The sequence below is a fragment of the Anneissia japonica genome, unplaced genomic scaffold (assembly GCF_011630105.1).
Source record: "Anneissia japonica isolate Jap-2015-1 unplaced genomic scaffold, ASM1163010v1 scaffold4536_len1192065_cov207, whole genome shotgun sequence".
Lineage (NCBI taxonomy): Eukaryota > Metazoa > Echinodermata > Crinoidea > Comatulida > Comatulidae > Anneissia > Anneissia japonica.
This window is the reverse complement of record NW_022703183.1, coordinates 952,835-973,463: the sequence shown is the minus strand read 5'-3', so window position 1 is coordinate 973,463 and position 20,629 is coordinate 952,835. Positions and strand designations below refer to the sequence as shown.

Genomic DNA, 20,629 nt, shown 5'->3' with positions numbered 1-20,629 from the left:
TACACCTTGAGGTTACGTGCGTCAACTCTGTTTTATATCATGTTTAGTTAAATTTACCTGTTTGTGTCGGTATGCATGGTAAAGGCCGACTCCGTTTGGTTGGTTACCACGGAATCCGAGGGGGCAGGGCTTGCAGGAGTATCCAGGGACCGTGTTTGTACACATATGCTGACCCATGAAGTTAAAGCAGGCCTCTGGCGCTTCGACGCACTGGAAGTACAACAAATTACGATATTATTATTTACTATGTTCTCATTGAAAACATGGTGAAGTTTTCCAGCTGAGTCATCAACATCACGCTTTGGAAGTTGGTAGACTGGCTTTGACGTGCTAACTCCAAGGCATAGGATAAATTAAGGGCCAATGAACTCGGCGCTAAGGTTTAATCTATATGAGTTTACATTGTCACTGAGTTCAGTTACTCATCAAATCATTAGCTTGTGGAACCACTGGTTTGGCAGTAATGATGTGACTAACGTATGATGTTAATCAACAGAGGAACTCGGTACAGATCATCTATTATGCGGGGTTGCCATCAACGAAAACTTACATAGAACGTAATTGTTAAAGCCTTGAGCTTAATTTCATTTGTAAGTATACTGTATAATGTACCCTTATCAGCATACACCAATACTGTAGTTTATCCAAAAGGTTTAACTCAAATATGATTTAGTTTTAATGGAGTTGTTTTAAGTAATGATGGCGGCTTGTATTTCGACAAATATCCAAAGTGAAAAAAAACGCGTAATTATATAAGTAGTGGCCCATGCATAAAGTATAATATATCAATCAATAAAGTACACTTATATAAATTTAATATTTTTAGGCTTAGTACCTCATTGATATCTTTGCAGTGATGACCGTCTCCACGATATCCGACCGGACATGGACCGCAGTCGTAGGTACCATTCTTATAGCTGATACAGTCTGCACCGTAGAAACATGGGCTCGATAGACAAGCATCTTCAAGAGGAAAAAAAAAACCAATTGAATTTTGTAAAAATAATAAGTAACAATCTGCAATAAAACGTCAATGAGGATGTAAATGATAAGCTTATGGAATAGGGTTAATCACATTTAAATTTAATAATTCATATGATACATTATTTTCTTTGATATACAAACATGATTATGATTATTTATAATTCTAGGTAGTTTAATGTCATGATGAAACTGAAATTCCTTACCGACTGGACATGTTTGTACGTTGCAGAGACGTATCTGGTTGAAATGTCCAGTACAAATTTGTCCCCCATGTTGCGGTTTTGGTGCATCACAGAATCTCTTCCTTTCCTGCCAACCACCATCGCATGTTTTAGTACATCCCGACCAAACTGACCATTCTCCCCATCGTCCATCGACTGTTAGAGAAACAAATAGTTCAGGTTAGTTGATTCGTCAATTTATGCGAAACAACATTGTTTCTGGAAATATTGTTTACCTTCATTAGAAATATACTTTTCTAATGACAGTGTTAGCTTCGTGTAGGCCTATGATTATTTATGTTGCATTAAATTTTACGGACACTGAACGACTCTGAAAAAAAAAACTCTGGGCACAGAAGATATGGAGAAAATTTATCCGAACAATAAGTACTACTTGTTGCAACGTTTATTGATTGATTCATTCATTATAATTTCAGTATCTTGTGATTATTTAAATGGAATATTTTCGAAGATAGTCTCCGAGAGATCACTAATGTTGGAAGTAAAACACTGTCTATAAGATAATGCGTTGTTGTAAAACACGAAATCATGTCGTCCAACCCAGTGCCGTTGGAAACAAGTACTATTAACTAAATAGTTCGCTAAGTACAAACTTTAACATTTAATGTCTATAGCCTTAAATGTTTCGAATCATGCCAATGTATCAAGGTCAACATGTTATTAGATTCTGTATACGGTAAACAATAGCTAATATCACAGAACTGGTCATGGACACTTTCAAACATAGGCCTATTATTGATAAACAGATTTTTTTTTAAATCATTAAAAAACTGCTACTTAAAAATCAAGAAAATATTGAATTGCTCATAAAAAGGGCCACATAAGTTATTAACTTCTACTAGTTCAAAGATGAAAACAATTTTACAGACGTTTTAATAATGATAATTTAAATTTGCAGTCAGAAATTTTTGGTTTTTTTTTTAAGAGAATTTTTTTTTCGCGGTATCGCAGGTAAAAGCTGATAACATTGGAGTATATACAAGTAAGCAATACAATCATTAGCTGTGGTTGTATATTATCATTAGACACAGAGTTTTTGTCTAGTTTCTCTATTTCTCTATCGCGATTACATGTCCTCCGTTTTCGATTTAACACAACATGCGTATGCACACTAAACTAACACGAGTAGGTCTATGAGCATTCTCAATAAAAATTTAAAAAAAAGAGTTCTAGATATAGAGCGTTAAGTACAATGTCACTATAATAAGCCTAGCAAAATCATCATACGGTCACGTCCATCTGGCGGATGAAATCATTAGTATCTGGAAGTTCATCCAGTTCCCAGCGTTTCAGTCCAAAAAAAAGTTAGAATCTGCTTGACACAAGCTAACACATGGGAAACTGCCAAAGAGCATTTTATAAAGTCGCCCTCTAACTGGCACAGATGATAGGCGAATCGTCATTTAACACATTTTGCATGTGTATGTCTTCTTTCATACGGAAATCAATTTGGTCAAAATACTATTCTAGTGTCCATTTATCGAGTACAGTACTATCTTACCTGGGCAAGGTTTCTGTACGCATAACTTATTCTCTCGTTTATCACCAAGACACTGCAGGCCTCCGTTCTGTGGTTTTGGTACGTTGCAAGCACGAACGCGTGTCTCTGTTCCATTGCCACAAGTTACGGTGCAAATCCAAGGAGACCATGGGCTCCAGCCTCCATCAATTCTACCTAAATAAGACCAACGGATTGTTATTCACTATCACTCCGATAAATAATATGTTTGTAAAGTCCAATCCAGTCTATTTCAAACTTAGACTTATAAGGCGCATGTCTCTGTCCGTCAAATATGAAGGAGAGCTCGAAATACAAAAACAAAGGCAAAATAAGATACATATAGTTTAAAGAAGAATAGAGAACAAAAAACAAAAGAAAAATAGATGAAGACATTAAATGGATCTGAAAGTTATTTGAATCCAAAATCCATCACACCTGATCTCTATTTATAATATGCCTATAACATAACAAAGGTACCGTACCAAATACATTTTAATAAAAAGAATGAATACGATAATAATTATTATTTTAATTACCAAGGGTAACTGCGAGTGTAAAACATTTTTAAAACAATACTCACTGATGCATGGTGGATTCCCTATGCATACTCTTGTTTGCACGTCACTACCATTGCACTTGTGGATACTCGCGTCGCAAGAGCGGCCGCGTTGCTGGTGCCCGCGTCCGCATGTGGTTGAACACTGGGTCCAGGCGGACCAATCACTCCATCCATCGTCTTCACCATCCACGTTACCTATTATAAAAGAAGATTTCTTAGCTCTCAGAGACAGTTACGCAATACTTTGTTGATTAGAGGAATTTTGTCATGTACTCTGTAGTAGTAGTTTATGTGTGTGTATGTAATTTTATGTAGCTATAGATATGTAGTTAGTTAGTTACATAGTTATGTAGTTATTATGTAGTTTATGAAATTCCCCGGAAGGGATGGCGGAAAGGGGCAGTTTACTACATTGTGCATTACCTATTCTCAGCACAACACCGTCATGATTGTTGTTTACGGAACAAAATGTAGATATTTGCAACAGGAAAATACGCTATACTTTTTTTTATTAACTTTCAAAATCACGTGTACCACTGCAATACGGTTATCTAATAAATAGACCTTTCCGGAGTGTCAATCAAACTTAACAACTGACTAATCAGAACAGCGCTAGGAATACGCGCGCGTCTTACAAACACACGTGTTGTCCCACAAACGCACGTGTTCGCGTATGTTTTAACACTGTCGTCTTGTGAGACCTTAGCAACAATATCCAAGGGGCGGAGCTTAGCGGAAAGGTCCATTGCCATTGGCTTGATGTAACCGTTTGGTACGAAGCAAAATTAGCAAATTAGAATTATACAGGCTCCGGATACTTACCACAAACAGGGCAACACTCTCCAGGAATCTGAATTGGGTTTTGGCATGATGTTATTTGGCAGTTAATCGTTACACATTCGATAGTCCCAGCCTTTGGGAAATAAAGACAAATGAATGCATATGTATAATTGCAAATGAATTAAAGGAATAAACCGGGAAAATATTAACAGTACAAAAAAAGAAACTCAAGAAATATTTATAAAAGAAGAAACGTCTACTAAGCCTACATGTAACTGTATAATCAAAACTATTAGAAGGTGTTAACAAAGTCACATTTAGAACATAGGATTTTTTGGCAATTTGCGTCGGTTAAAACTAGTTTTGATATTCTCTCATTTGATTAGTATAATTTAAATTAAACAGAATAATTTTAAGTTTCATACAGCAAAACCTCCAAATAAGGATATAATAAAGATTCTTATGTTAATTAGTCTGCGTAATGTTTTCGTCCGAATCTGAGTTTAGTGAGTGATGCTGTGGAGTTTGTTTAATATTAGTTTAGAGACTATGAGTATACATCTGATTTAACGCACCTCGGGATATCTCAGGGAATTAATTAATAAGTCTTGAAAATGTAATGTGCGACTATAAATAGTATGAATTGAGTATACAGTAATGCTTATTATTGGCAGAAAATATGCAATGGCTTCTATTATCGCTTTCATGGTCAATGTAAATGCGCTTACATGGTCATTCATTTTTAGATCGGTCGTTGTATCAGGGTAGACACTTTTATGAAGGTCATTAAAATTAACAAACATGAACTGTCGTAATTTATCATGTATTGCCGCTAAAAGCCACGAGTGAGCAACAACGGAGTACAGTACATGAGTTTACGCTGCATCAGTCAATCACAGAGATCAAAAACTCTGGCTATACTTTTCGGTAGGCTTGTTGGTCATCATGCAGTATTTTTCATCGCTTCAGTGCCATGCCAAACGATATTAAGAGACACATGTCTTGAGTTAATAACATTACATTTCCTCAACATGTCCATTGATATGCGATGGTAATTAAATATTTTGAAGAGTTACCACGAAACATTTTTTCTTAATTCTAGTCCTAATACCCACACATTTTCTTTACATGATGCTTGAAAAAAATGTTACTTTATATAGACCAAAGGAGATATGGATACGATATTCTTCACTGCGTAAACATTTAGACTAGTTTCTCTCGCCTCACTACTGTATGCATATATTATATTAAACTCTTTTCTATCTAGTTAATGTACGCCTTATTGGTTATAAGAACAAGAACTGGTTATTTATATATTTTATTTATGTGTTTCACTGTATTTATATATACAAACTATAAACCTGAACTTACATTGCATACGCATTCTGTACAGTCTCCCGCTCTCCACATTGTGCCATTTTGCCGCTCAGCCCCATGATGCCAGCAATTGCCATACCTGTTAGCAAGCTGTAAATATTTAATTACTCTTAATTAATTTTAATAAATTTACTAAGGCAATTTTTATTACAGCTATGTAAGCAATGTGGAAAATAAATTACATAATAAACCTATACACAAATAATGTTCCAAAACGATAATAAATATAATAGTAATTAATATGTTTATAATGATGAAGTGGTGATGATTAAAATAGTGGTGATGATTAAAATAATAATGATAATAATATTAATTACAAATTCATAATAACAATATTAATAATAATTAATAATGACAATCAATAACAATAACACATTAAATAATAATAACAATAACAATACCGATATTATTACTTCCAAATAAGTATATAGTCAGAGTGATTAACAGTAATAAATTATTAACTTCGAATTAATTAAATAATATTGTGTATTGAAGTAGAATATGATGTATAAAATTGTTTATATAGGATATTTACAATTTTGTTTTTTTCTCCATCTACAGTCATATCGACAATATTTGATAAAACTCCATTCAATCTGTCTTTATACTGAAGGAAATCCTCCTTTATTGTATCAATTTCCCGCAATTTGTTGTTCAGACGATAAAAGTCCTCGCACACAAATCCACAAGTCGTTCTAGCGCCCTCATAATTGCTAACAAGTTCCTCGATGTGTTCAGCTTCCGAAGTTGGACTCAATGCGAACGCGGAGTGGGCGTTGTTGATCGGACGTCTAGTTGGCGGTGCTGGTTCGATTTTGTTGGTTGGCTCAGGAGACACAATCTCGGTTAGTTCAGGATCTATGTCGGGAAAATCAGGGCCAGTGTCTTCTTCTTCTTCATCTACAACCTCAGGGGCGATTGGTGAAATTATTTCTGCACACGAAATAAAACAAGAAAACTTTATTAATTAGTTATACACACTGCCAATATATGAATAGCTTAGTTTGTGTAATTTATTAGCATATGCCTGTTTATAGAAAATTATATTTTCCCGTCAATCAACAACAGCAAATGTTGTTCTTTTTTCAAAAACCTTTAAATTGCCTCGTAAAGAATTTATTTTTTCGTCGTACGTCTTTTATCCCTACCCACACCGATGCCGCCGTCACTGCAGTACAATAGCAAAATACATATGCCTATAGTATTAAAGCCATGCCAGGCTCCGGAGGAGGTAACTCCCTTTTTCCAGCTTTTCCCCCAGTTTTTAAATATTCAAAAATTTGTATCTCATTAACCACTTACATGTTTTTCGTCAAATATGGTTTTTGTGTCTTAGACAAATCAGTTGTACAATATATATATTAAAAAAATTATGGATCCCGACTTTAAACTTTTCTTTAGAAGTTGATAATTTATTTAGTACTTTTAAATCCTCAATTCCATATTTTAATTAATATATTTAAAAGAGGGTTTCAAATTTTACTACAGACAAGTTAATCTTCAAAACCTAATACTGCAGAATCGGAAGTCTAATTGTTCTATGATTTAAACATGTCCATGAATTAACACGTTAATCCGATGAACAATACTCCTGTCAAACGTATTTCCGGAACACCAATATACTGCGGTAACAGATGTATCATTTGTCCAAAACTAAAACTGAAATTATTCATGGAATGTGTCACAATATTTACTATTGGAAAACATAAATACAGCAACCAATATTCAACATTCAGGTCGTCAATGAATACATTGTTCATCTGTACAGTGTAAGCACTGAGAGCTAAAGATATCCCAAACAGTTAATTAATCACTCTTCAAAGTGGCAATCCTGTCACAAGACCAACATACCCACAATTGAGGCTTATGAAGCGGAGTTGCTTTGGTTGTGAGAAAAAAAAAGACAATCCTGTTACCATGACAGGCTGGTATTGAACCCAAGACCCTGGAATTGGAAAGCAAGCACCTTAACTACCAAGCTATTCAACTCCATTCCACTATGGTTATTCTTACCTGATCGGCCCTGGGCAATTTCTCCGGAAAGACTATCACTCAAAGATGAGAATGACGACGATAATTCATAGTCACTACCGGTCATGAAGCACCCTTGGTCTCTCAATACCTTAGATAACCTGGTATTGAAAATGAATTTCACATCTGCAAGCATACCCTGAGTCGAACGAAAATAAAACAGGGAATTATTATTACAACAATATAGATTTAGATCTATTGCCGTGATCACAAATATTAATACCGAGAGGCGTACAAAAAAAGTTCCAAAGGTCATAAGTCTCAGCCAAGTGTAAAAAAAAAAAGAATTTTACTTTTAGTTTAAAGAGGAGACTTTTACTTAGATCAACTCGTTAAACCTGTTTTCCACTAGGCTTGGATTGGATTGGATTTATTCGGTGTAAACACCAAGGATAGCCCACGAAAGTCTAGAAGAAGACTTATTTCCAGTGGGGTCCTTCTTGTGGTGATTGGGCAGTACACCGTGAGACAATCCCCTACTCTTTTCTGAAGAGTGCGTTCTTTAACGTGTACATGGGCCATAATGCACACGGGACCAACGGCTTAAACGTCTCATCCGAAAGACGGTGCGCTATTGTAACTTGTATTTCAGCCCTCTAGCTGAAACACAAGGAGAGGCAGCGATGGGAATTGAACCGGGGACCTAGAGATCTCCACGGTTCAGCGCACACACAGCGGCTACCACCAGATTAGCCGACTGGGCTAAGCTGCTCTCTCGAACTTATTCGCGCGAATCAAAGGCGTCGGTTCGGTTCCTGAGCTCCGAAACCGGTCGGAACAAGAAACTACAACTTATTTTTGATTGGCTTTCTTTATCCTCACAGTTGATGTTTGGCTAAAATTCAGAATGCACTATGGAAATCCAGGCACGCCTATTTGCTATGGTCTTACGTGGTCTAGACAATGTTTAATGGGAACAATAAGATATTATTGTGTGTGTGTTTAGTCTTAAATAAAAAAAATATAAAAAATAGGCCTATAGCAATATTCAGAAACTTAATTTAGTTGAATCAAATTATGTTGTACTGTACATAACTTAAAATTTTTTATTATTCAATTTACATTTGAGATGTGTCTTTAAAAAAATGAAATATTCATTAATTTAGACCATGGGCGTCTATTCGTTAATGTTTCCATACAAAAGTATATACGAATACGATAAACTTTATTGGAATTTGCATAAAATATGAAAGTAAAGTTTAACAATAATTCATATCATGAAACTAATACGGGATTGAACAAGGCGAAGAAAAAAAAAACACTAATACTAATAAGCCTACATACAAATATAACATATCGGTAAAGAAATACAGTACGTCAGTATAAGTGCTTCACATTATTAGCCGGGTCATTGGATCAAGCACTTGGAACACATACCGTACTGTATTCAGCCCCTTGGGAAGTATAACATATGTTAAACTAGGAATTAGTGCGTTGACATTCGAAACACTTAGGCCTATTCTCCTGGGTGGAGCGAGGCAACGTGGCTATGATACACGGGACTAGAACCCAACCTTTCTAATTTGACATATAGCTTTTCCGCTGTACCACATTCCGACTTTCTTGGTGGTCGTACTTAATTTTATCTATTTTGCTAAAAGAAGTGCCAAGTTGTATACACTATTGAAGAGCCTTTATCTACCAATGGCGCATGACATGAGCAGTGCTGTCAATATTCCTGTCAAAGACCTGAAAATAAAAATCTCGAACGTGGTCTAAACAATTTGTCGCAGAAGTAGTAGAAACGATAGATTGTGTATGGGTTGTATGATCAACTTCTGCTATTACACAACGTGTGTCTCAGGCCTCCCACATTATGATTTTGTTCAAGATTTGACCGTAGAGAGTTGTATCTTATCATGTTACATATTATAATGAGTTCGTGTTCATTAGACACATATCAAAATTGTTTCTGGTTAACAAATACTTTATTTTTTAAGTGGATTGATCTAAATCAATCCACTAAGAAACAAAGTACTTGTTAACGGATTTGTTGCTTTCCACATTGTCATAAATCATAACAGCGCCATCATTTAAACTTAACATTCTCAAGTTATCACGTCATTATGATACAATACTTCACAAAATAGGACTGAGTTAAAACTTTCAATATATTTTCTGTAAGTTCAACTTGTGTTTATCAACGATAATAATTACTAAAGGTTTTGAATAGTTTTCCTACCTTGTAATCATACATGTCTCGTCGATCGAGCCCCTTCGCCAGTCTGAGTTCGTACTTTGACGGGTTAACGTTTTGGTAAAACGCGTCTATAGATTCCAATGCAACTTGCTCACAATCAAAATAAAGAACAGCGAGTGTTCCTTCAATATTAAGAGTAACATTATGCCATTCATCGTCTTTAGCTCCAATGTTCACTTTACCTAGTTTCACCGTATGTTCCGATGTTACCCCAGTGGGACTTGTCACCCCGTACTGCAATAATGTTTTATCTTGTTTTCTATTCACAACGAGCCCAAAAATTCGTTTGTCCCCTTTTAATGAGTCAATAGAAACAATTGTTCCTTTGTTATTTTTGTCCGGTTTTAGTGTCGCAACTAATTGAACTGCTTGCTCTACTTTCATTGTGTTCATAAAGTTTTTTAGGACGTACGGCGGGGCGGCGATGTTTGCCGATGTCCCCTTGAATCTGTATGCATCATCACCTTTGTTAGGACCTTTTATTTTCTTTATGCCATGCACTGGCATTCGTGAATTTAATTTTACTGCATCGATGACATCAATTGTTTCTTCTGAAAAAGAATGCGAATCAAATTTTACATAATAACTATGAAGAGGATTCTGGATAAAATTTATATTTAAAAAACTTAAATACAAATTATTGCTGATAGGCACTAAAACAATTTATTATAGGCCTAGAAAAAAACTTCTGAAATTGTAAATCAATTTTATTTCTATCATTTTTAAAGTACATTATATTACTATGTAGACCTTTTACTTGATTAAAGTTACATTTAAGTTACAAATTATTGCTGATAGGCCCTAAAACAATTTATTATAGGCCTAGAAAAAAACTTCTGAAATTGTAAGTCAATTTTATTTTTACCATTTTAAAGTGCATTATATATAACCATGTTAATGGTTAGACCTTTTACTTCATTAAGTTACATTTAAAGTAAAAGCAGTGAGAAACTAAAAATCGACATAGGCATTTACAAAAAAAAATTACAAAATTACTTCACAAAAAGTCGATACAAAACACAAATATCAGGCCTGATACGATTTCATAAAGTAAAAGTTGAAATAAAAACGTTTGGTAGCTGCGGAATATTGTACAAACTTTCTTACCATAACAGGCACTTAAGGCCACCAATGCGAGTATCAGCAACGCCCGATACATAGTGTTAATCTTCTGTTATCTGTAATGATGAAATTTAATATTTCTTAAATATTTCAATGAAATTAATAGAGGAATACGCAAAAAACGCAATATTTATTGTGTATACCATGATGGTACAAGTTAGTCGAACATTGAAAATAAATGGTTTAGGTTTCAGATTTTACCTCAAAGAACGCAATATATTTTTTAAAGAGAATAGCAGGGATTGTTTCTCGGTGTAATGTAGGCCTGCTGCACATTATCACCACCAGAGTAACCCCACTGGGAATACGTCTTTGGAGGTTACCTTTGGAGTGTTTTACACCGAAGAACTCTAATCGAACTCAAACTAGCACATGTAGACCTATATACAAAAATCAGTTTGTAAAAACATACGACATTTAAAGATAATCTTTTTTCGACGCATTTATGAATACCAATCTTATGATTCTTATAAGTATTTAAAGGTAAATGCGTCTTAACACGAAATTTTATTTATTTTACAACCTTCTTATGATTTGATAAACAAAATCCCATTATTATTCTGTAATTTTAGCAGATCTCACTCAGATTTAACTTATCAATTTTAATCAATGTTTCCAAGAGATTCGTTTTTACGTTGTTTTTGTCATGACAAACATAATAGTTAACAATCAATAAACGAGTGTCATGGTTGGTGAAGTAGACTTAAGTCTGTACAACTAATTATGACTAATAATAAGATTCGACCTCAGCCCTTGGGGTAACGGTCTTATACAATAAAGATCCTTCGTAGGAATCGTTAGTATTTTCAAGATTGATTATATAGGGTCTGGAGTGGTATTATACAGCAATGTCCTTCCCCGGTTGATAAAAAAGTTGGTTTATTCCTTCGAGAATGGTTCCAATTTAGTAAATTGCATAGCATTTGGTGTGACCTTGTTTTAATTATAACCTGACCTATAAATGTTCAGTGGTAGACTGATACACATTTTTGTTGTACATATTAATATGATTACGTAAATTTGTTACTCTTGCAAAACAAGTTAACGTGAAGCAAAATTAGCTAACTGGTAAGGTACGAATTGTTACAATTTGAAATCAAGAGTTTACATTTCTAGTAAGATTAATAATATCAATAGCAATAACATTTGGCAAAAAATACACTTCTAAGATCGTGAGAAAATGATGTTGGAATGTTGCTATTATAGATAACAGACTTTATCAAACAATAGGCTACTGGGAATTGATGCAACATCAAATACCGTGAAATAATATTTAAAGAAATAATACGGTATATCAAAACGCTTACAAGAAAATTATTATTATTTTCCTTGCCAGTTATAATCTACACATAACTAAACCCATTCTTATAATCATTTGCATGAATTGCTTTATTGAAAAAGTCAATAAATTAGTAAAAACCTGCTTGTTTCGACCTGTGTACATAAGTTGTATAATCTTTTTAAATGCCATATATTTTAATTAGTTTTTCTCTATATTCTATGACGGAGAATAGGCTTTATCTACAGCATTTGATTTTGTGAAGTTTCTTTCTGGTTGGTTAAATTTAAGAAAACCTGAATATACAGTGGGAAGGTAAAATTCTCAAAACTGTACTTTTTGAGGGAAAAAATAATATCTTGGGCCTAAGCATTCAATATACATTTACAGAAGCATGTGCACATTGTTTTTCACCAATATACTGTATAATACATAATTATATGTCTTATATATTATCAGAAATGTGATTTATTTTTAGGCTTAAAATGTCAATCCATTTGTATTGTTTAAAATGTAGGACAATAATTTTATTTTATAATAATGTAGCTAGTGTAATTTGAGATCCAGAAAGATCGGCTTAGCTGAGAATAAAGGTGATCTTCCTTAGTTCTGTCTTTTAAGGTTGGGTAGAATACTGTCTACACGATTTTTTTAAATTTTAGTTAATGGTACCGGTACTGCTTAATTACCGCACGTGCTGCCTGTATTCATAACTTTATAATTGATATTCAAAGCTGACTGATAGCACTAAAAAATAATTATACAAAAATGGCCTCAATGGGAATTATAGATGATAAAGTCTGGAAACTAAAGAATAATTATTACAAACTACACGTTAACAGTTGATCTGAAACTTGCTAGAAATGACTATTTGTAGTAAGGTAAATTATATACCGGTACTCCTTTAAACAATATGATATCGATGAAAAAGGATATTAAAAATGATTACTGACTGATACAGATAATACCACATTACAGAATCATTAGTACTATTATGTTTATCGTTTGATACATAAATAAACAGGATAAACCTAATTAATACAAAGAACCAATGTGGGACTGAACCTCAGCCCTCCGTCTAAGAGTTTCTCCAAAAAACAAAAACAAAAAACAAAAAAACAACAAAGAAATACAAAGCGTTATAAGCTGCGAAGCTCTGTATTAACCTTGTTGGAAAGTGTAATCTCTCTGTTTCCTGTTTCAATATCAAACCCAGTCACATCTCTTAGACAATTTGTAACTCATCTGACCAAAACACAAACAAACAATCGAATTAATCAAACGTAAACGATCGGTAACTTCTAAATAATCGCATTGAATAATACTAATGAAATCAAACATCTGATTGAGCATTGGTATTACGTTATTGTTCGATTTCGTTAAGCTTTGAAGAATCGTCCTTGATTGTAAACTCTGCATGTAACTTAACATTCCTCACAGATTTGACTTCAAATGCGGCGCTACTATCCTTACATTACATCCAATATCTAATCGACTATTGAAAGCAGGAACTATCATCAAATTAGCATAAACAAACTAATATGCAAATAAGGTGAATATTGATTCTATCTGATGAAAACATACAAAAAAAGCATTAATTTTGCATAGATGTCAGGACAATCAACTACTAGCAAGTCGTATATCCATGGGAAGATGATCTCTTAGCTATAGGTTATACTTCGTTAATGGTAGATATCCGAGTATTTTCACAAAACCAAAATAAAATACAGAGATATAGACAGAAATTTAACGGCACAGGTTAATATCACCTTACCGGTTAGGCATCAACAAGTTTATAAATTGATAATACAATAATAGACTGCGGCAGACGTTATGGAAATAATAAAAATCCAATCGAAATCCAAAATACTCCTTTATACATCCACAATATAAATACAGTCCTTTCCTCTGTCGTTCCAAATTGTAAAATGATTCGATAAAGTATTTAAGTATTCCTCTTTTCAGTTCCTTGCGCAAGAGACTAATATTAGGTCACGTGACTCTGCAGCAGGAAAGGGGAGTTTTCTCTTCGAGATCTTTTTATTATTATTATTTTCTACGTCCCTTTAAGAAATATATAAAGTTCGATATTCTGGTTCTGATTGCAACTGGTTCGTATGCGTTAGCGTCTAATAGCCACTTTTCCCTTTATAAACCACGATTGACAGACCACAGTGACAAGTTCATGAGTACGGATAGGCCCGCCCACAGTAGGCGGAGCTCTAAGCGAAGGATGCACCAATCACAAATGAGTAGGATGATGTAGAAAGTTAGGCAACTTGTTCTGATCTCTGAAAGCACACTGCTGTACACTCAGAGTAAATTTGTCACAATTCCATGTTTTTTATTAACTTATATGAGATATGGAAATGTATCGCATCGCTTGTAATTAACATTCAAAGAAAAGCTGATGATTTAAGATTGTTAAGGTTATAAAATCCATATAATTATTGTTCTAGTGGTTCCTTTCTATAATTAAAGATGTAGGGATACAGTTTGCAATAAAATCTGGAGTAATCTAAAAAAAAAAATTCAATCAAAAAATTGAATAGCTCTGATGAGACGCAGTTTAAATTAAACAGTCTTCGTTGATCGATCATTTACAACAAACATTTTTTAATTGGTTCCCAGCCAAGAGACTATGTAATGTGCAATACGAATTTTTGTTTCATTTTAATTGCTTAAATTTTAAAAGCAATTTTTAATAGGCCTGGATATTCTTTAACACATGGTATGAGTCGCATTCAGGCTTATCCTTAACAAAAATTATTTAAAAAATATATATATAAGGGTATCATAATTACTTTTTGGAGTATTAAAGTAGTACAATTGTTAACAATGGACCTTTCCGCTTAGCTCCGCCCCTTGGATATTGTTGCTAAGGTCTCACAAGACGACAGTGTTAAAACATACGCGAACACGTGCGTTTGTGGGACAACACATGTGTTTGTAAGACGCGCGCGTATTCCTAGCGCTGTTCTGATTAGTCAGTTGTTAAGTTTGATTGACACTCCGGAAAGGTCTATTAACATTATGTTGCACAAGCCTGAAACACCCAACTCAACCAACCCAATATTTTATTTTCGAGGATGGAACAGAATGCATGATGTTTAAAAAGTTCACTCGAACTTTTCAAAAAGCCATTGGTTTATTTATTTATTTATTATTTTTATTTCTTTATTCTGAATACACAAATAGTATTCAAAGATAAAAACGCCGATAAATTACAAAAACGGTAACTGTATTTTAGTTGTGGTCCTAAAATATTAAATACAGAATAGGCAAATCATCAGCTGAAGACTTACCAAACTCTAAAATCTAAGCATTGAAACAATAATTTTCACTTAATTTCAAAATTTCATACAGTTCCTTCCAAATAAGTAATTGAATTATTTGAGGTGTATACAACCTATGGGTTGAGTGATGGGATAGTTAGTCATGAACCTTGAAATAGACTAAATAGTAAAAGAAAAATAAACAATAAATAAAATTCCCAACCGACCGATTGATACTTTTTAAAAGCTTTTTTTGCTAAGGCTGAGTAGTGTGACAATTATTGTCACTGTGCTTGGGTAGATCAACCATCGTTTGGCCTTACATGCTGCTTTGGTAACCGTATGAGTAGTCCTATAAAGCGATACAATACTTCTAAGTGGCATCGGCGAAAGTGCCAAATGCTCTTGGAAAAAATGAAAACACTCCATTTGTACAAGTTCTGAAAAACATTACTATATACCAGGTGACCCATTGGTACGTGTTTCCGACCCGCCCCTTAAAATTAATGAAATCCATATTGGCGTGACAAACACCTAGCAGTGTCAGCGTGTATCAGGCTGTTACGAGAAAGTGATATTCTGTTTTCCTCGCGTGGCATAAAACCAACCCACGAATTAACAACACGCGAATTTAGGCCTACTAATTAGGCTGTCAATTAATACTACCGGTAACTTATTTCTTATGGAACGCCAACGAACTGGAAAAATGTATGTCCCATTTAGACATACACAGCGATGATAATACGTCGCTCACATCACGAACTAACACAATCGAAGTAGATTGTGTTAGTTCGTGAAATCACAGTAGCGCGTCAAAACGAGCGCGTATTGGTTGTCAAGCAATTTTGTATTCTTTACCACACAAAAAGTCCTTAACGACAACAGCGCGTATTTTGACGCGCTTTTTTGATTTCACGAACTAACACATTTCATTTCATTTTTTTCATTTCATTTATTTTGTCTCAATAAAATACATAAAAAACAACAACCGGTTACAATACAACAAAATAAAAGCATAAAAAATCTGAAACAGGCCGAGACAGGATTCCTAAAAGTGAACCAAATCACTATCATGTAAGTCTCCTAATGCACTATTCCGATTACACATAAAATAATAATGAGCAATTGAAATAATACTTAAAATCTGTAAAATTTGCCTTAACAATAAGTATATATATATAGAAATTGTAAAACTTATTTAAAATGTAATTTAAGATCGTTTAAAAATGCTTTAAGATTGAATTTAATTGTGTTAGTTCGTGATGTGAGCGACGAATAGTAAACAAAACTACCTTGATTGAGATAAAAAGCGAAAATCGATATTTTAATGGGGTTTTGACAACAACCGCATCCCAACCAAGTTAGGTTGCCGCAGGCTATATATGATCTTTAATTGTAAATTGTTTGTATTATAAAATTGAGAGCTGCGAACCAGAATGCCCATCATGCCTAGACCTACCATATTTTTTCAAATTAGAATAATCATAATTATTCTCATATAGCAGAATTCATAGCAAAGCAACTATCTACACTATTTTGTTATTTGATTCGAATCCAGAATATGCCTATATTAACATGTTATATTAACAAGATATTAACCGGCAATGTGCTGCGATTAAAGTTAGATATTATACTGTCATCTAAATCTATATAAACACTTGAAAATAAAAAAACCCCCAAATAATAACCAATATTTATGTTGGCCTCTCTCATTTAATTTTAAGCATTCAAATGTTTAGAATATGGAATCAGCATACAAAATTGGATAGACATAGCGTGTCTGGCATTTCTTTTTTAAATGTATATAAACGTTTTAAAAGAGCAGAATAGGCTAGCTATATGAATAAATAAAATCTAGTACTGTAAGAAGTTTAAAAAAGTGAAGCCGAAACGGGCGAGGAACAATTCCTAATGTATGTTTGGACTACGCCCTCACTAATCATGTGTAAATGCATTCTACTTTCTATTAAATTATCCACTACGTTTTATCGTGACCGACAGGATACGTTATTAATACTAACTTATAAGTAATTATTCGTCAAAATTTTAAAGAAAATTTGACAGGATTTGAACCTATGATATTGGCATAGGAAGGCAGGCACTTCACCAGACCACTACATTATTTATTCCAATTTTCCATACGACATGACATAAAGTGAAGGGTCGTTTTATAACTTAATTGCACGCGCAGTATTATAACACGCTTTTGTAATAATCTGGAATAGAAATAGAAAGAAAACCCCCTGGCAGCATCGTCGGCAGCATAAAGACATTTACCTCAACTGATCATCTATAAATTACAACGATATTAGATATCTTTGTTAATAACTGGCAGTCTCATAGCCTCACGCTATTTCCCCACAAGGGAGAACACCTTAGAATAGCGTACCTCCAACCTGCCAACTCCGGTTGACTCTCAAAGTTTGTGATGTGTTCAGACAGATCGAAACCACGGAGTTTATTATTATTCAAGGGAGAATCTTCGTCGCAACGAATCAATTAGATTCCCCGGGAGTCAGTTTAACACCTGAGTCACTGGAGAAAACACGTTGACACTTCCGAAAGATACCTCTCATTTTGTATGCCGTGCGGTAATTTTCATATATACAAACAGAAATTATAGGTAAATTGTTTTCACTTGTCATATGCCGCGCGGTAATTTTCATATAATACAAAATAATATAAATAGCATGGTTAGGTAAAATGTTTTCTCTTGCTTCAATAGATCAACAATAAACCTAGGCCTATATTCAACCAAGTTAGCATAATACCGACCGACAGTGTTGCCGTACTATTTTACGGAGAGGGCGTGTGGACCCGAGCAACTACTCACAGGTATATTTCCACATCTTTTTACGAATAAATACACATTTTATTTTTCCAAAAACACAAAGTTGCATTCGGAAAATTTCTCAAGTTGAACAAGTAGAAAAATAATTTTACGTAGATCCACTAAGTTTCTATTAAGTTTCTTAATTACGTTAACACAAATGTTAGTTATGTTAATTGCTATGTTCTCTCTATAGAGATTGTATTTTAGGTCAAACTTGTATTTACGTCAAAAAGTTTAACGGTAGTAAATTAAAAAATGAATGGTGGGTCAGTCTGGAAGCATTACAACAACTTTTCACCGTCATGCTGGCAACAGATCTAAATATAGTTTACTGTTACAACTTCTGTCGCCTTTTTAAATTTCTGCTTGGGGGTATTCCCCCATGCGGCACAATATCTGACGAATCAGCATTTACACTATTATAACCTACATAGGCCTTATGGAGCATGTTACATGGTATACGGTAATTCTGAATTATTTACGTAGCCCAAAATTGTTATTTAGACTATTTACAAAATCCGAACTGAGATCATTTTTACCTTCAACAAATAAATCACTCCTTATCCAAATTCAGTTGACAATACATATAGTATAGAACTGCAAGAGAAAACGTTAAAAAGTACTTCCACGAGATAGCGAGCGCCCTATTGGAAGGCGAATAGTGTTTATTCACTTCACTCGACTTTTGAAGGGCGCCCTGTAGTTTGAGGTAGTATTTTCGGAAATATAATGAAAACACGACTCAGACCTCTTACAATTCTAAACTCATGTGATAATACACATAGGCCCATAGTAGACTTATATTCACGCGATTCTCATTTTTAAAAAATAACACATAGACCTAACACATGAAATGATAGTTTGCACTCAAACATACAATACGATTATGCAAAGGGTCTGGTACCCTATCATTTTAAAATTCAAGTATACAAACAGGCCTACATATACTAAAAATATTCAGATGGAAATAATTATATGTTACAAAAATAATCCGTGTTTATAACCAACATTTTAGGTATAGACCTATATAGATTAGAACCTTTGTGCACGTACCTACATGAAATTATCTAAACTTAGCAAGTAAACAGATAAATTAAGTAAATTTGTTTAATAAAAGAGCACTAATTAATTATCAGCCATATAACTTTAGTGCACCCCGATTCATACTTTGAAGTGTCAATCCCGAGCTTCCGATTAATGAGCTACCGGTACCTAACGTGAAATAAATGAAAGAAATACAATCCCATGGCATTCCTTCTAGTACTTTTTGGCCTATAGTAAGAAAATCAGTATAGGTCTAGCATATTAATTAGTTTGTTATCATAATGAGAGGCTGGGAAAAGGGGCTGACAGTTCCAGTCACGGTTTAACAGCATCCTTATTATGATGCTTTTCTGTGACCTACAGGAAGATATAATTTGCCGATAAAATATACCTTATGAATCACATTTTGTACACAAACAAAACATTGGAATGTACGGAACAATTAATTCTAAAATGTTGTAAAACGATCGATTATAAATAAGGTCTGCATTTACTGATTACATTTTCTCAGAATGAATTTCTTAGCTATATTTTTAACAGTAACATGGAAAATACTCTGTACTATGCCCATATATAGTCATGATGTACATATATGGTCATGATGTGATGTCATCATGACCATATTTAGGCATGTCGCATGTTTTTCTCTAATAAAATTTGATAGTCTGCACAGGGCTTTAGAAATGTGTAACTTAAAACACAAAATTATACTTTTATAACGCGACTTCTTGTACTATATAGCCTTTGTGTGCGTTAATAGTGCTATATCTATACTCATGTTTATTATAATATAGGCCTACTTCTCTAGACACATGTATGTTTATTATGCAGTCATAAAATAAGATATGTATGAATGGGACTATCATAACCATTGCTATTCATTAAAAAAAGAAATTATACAGGTATTTTTTGAGGACTATATAGGCCTACATGCTGCCTAATAATATTCCATGAGGGACAACAAGTTGCGTAGCATCGTTCTTAAAATAGTTACTATCGTGTACAGTGTACATTGTTCTTTTACGCTCAATTAAATATCTCAGAAACCTGTGTCGCCTAATAATATTCCAAACCACAGTCTTAGCCTGAAATAAGACAGATATGTACTGGAAATGACCTGTCCGCTCGAAATACGCCCAAAAAAACTTTTTATTCTTCTTTAGCTACAAAACACGTCGTAATTATGCTGAATTGCCATTAAAGTGATAAATCGCATGCTATTCTTTTTTATTCCTACATTATTTCATGTTTCCATGAAATTTTACTGAATTTAATTTTGTTCACAAGATTGCTTCTATATTACAACGAAAAAAAAATATAGCTAAGATATACGCATAGGTTTATAAAGAACCTATCAATAGTCATTACGTAATTTATTCAATACATAACCACATATGCATAC

General features: G+C 33.9%; 1 protein-coding gene and 1 long non-coding RNA gene across 2 annotated transcripts in view; one reads left to right on the top strand and one right to left on the bottom strand.

The window, feature by feature from the left end:
* Positions 1 to 14,210, bottom strand: part of LOC117104336 (thrombospondin-1-like) — a 21,943-nt gene extending 7,733 nt beyond the window's left edge. Inside the window, exons 1-12 of the mRNA XM_033245153.1 lie at positions 13,850 to 14,210; positions 10,782 to 10,852; positions 9,657 to 10,225; positions 7,457 to 7,613; positions 5,979 to 6,376; positions 5,438 to 5,533; positions 4,109 to 4,199; positions 3,308 to 3,481; positions 2,728 to 2,901; positions 1,188 to 1,361; positions 836 to 963; positions 27 to 210 (exon numbers count right to left, since the gene is read on the bottom strand). Coding sequence (XP_033101044.1) covers positions 27 to 210; positions 836 to 963; positions 1,188 to 1,361; positions 2,728 to 2,901; positions 3,308 to 3,481; positions 4,109 to 4,199; positions 5,438 to 5,533; positions 5,979 to 6,376; positions 7,457 to 7,613; positions 9,657 to 10,225; positions 10,782 to 10,833 — 2,197 coding nt within the window. The 5' untranslated portion in view covers positions 10,834 to 10,852; positions 13,850 to 14,210. The remainder of the gene's footprint in view (positions 1 to 26; positions 211 to 835; positions 964 to 1,187; positions 1,362 to 2,727; positions 2,902 to 3,307; positions 3,482 to 4,108; positions 4,200 to 5,437; positions 5,534 to 5,978; positions 6,377 to 7,456; positions 7,614 to 9,656; positions 10,226 to 10,781; positions 10,853 to 13,849) is intronic.
* A 3,648-nt stretch (positions 14,211 to 17,858) lies between these two features.
* The window catches only part of LOC117104326, a 4,346-nt gene continuing 1,575 nt past the window's right edge, over positions 17,859 to 20,629 (top strand). The window contains exons 1-2 of the long non-coding RNA XR_004444726.1: positions 17,859 to 17,973; positions 18,076 to 18,185. This is a non-coding gene — a long non-coding RNA (uncharacterized LOC117104326). The remainder of the gene's footprint in view (positions 17,974 to 18,075; positions 18,186 to 20,629) is intronic.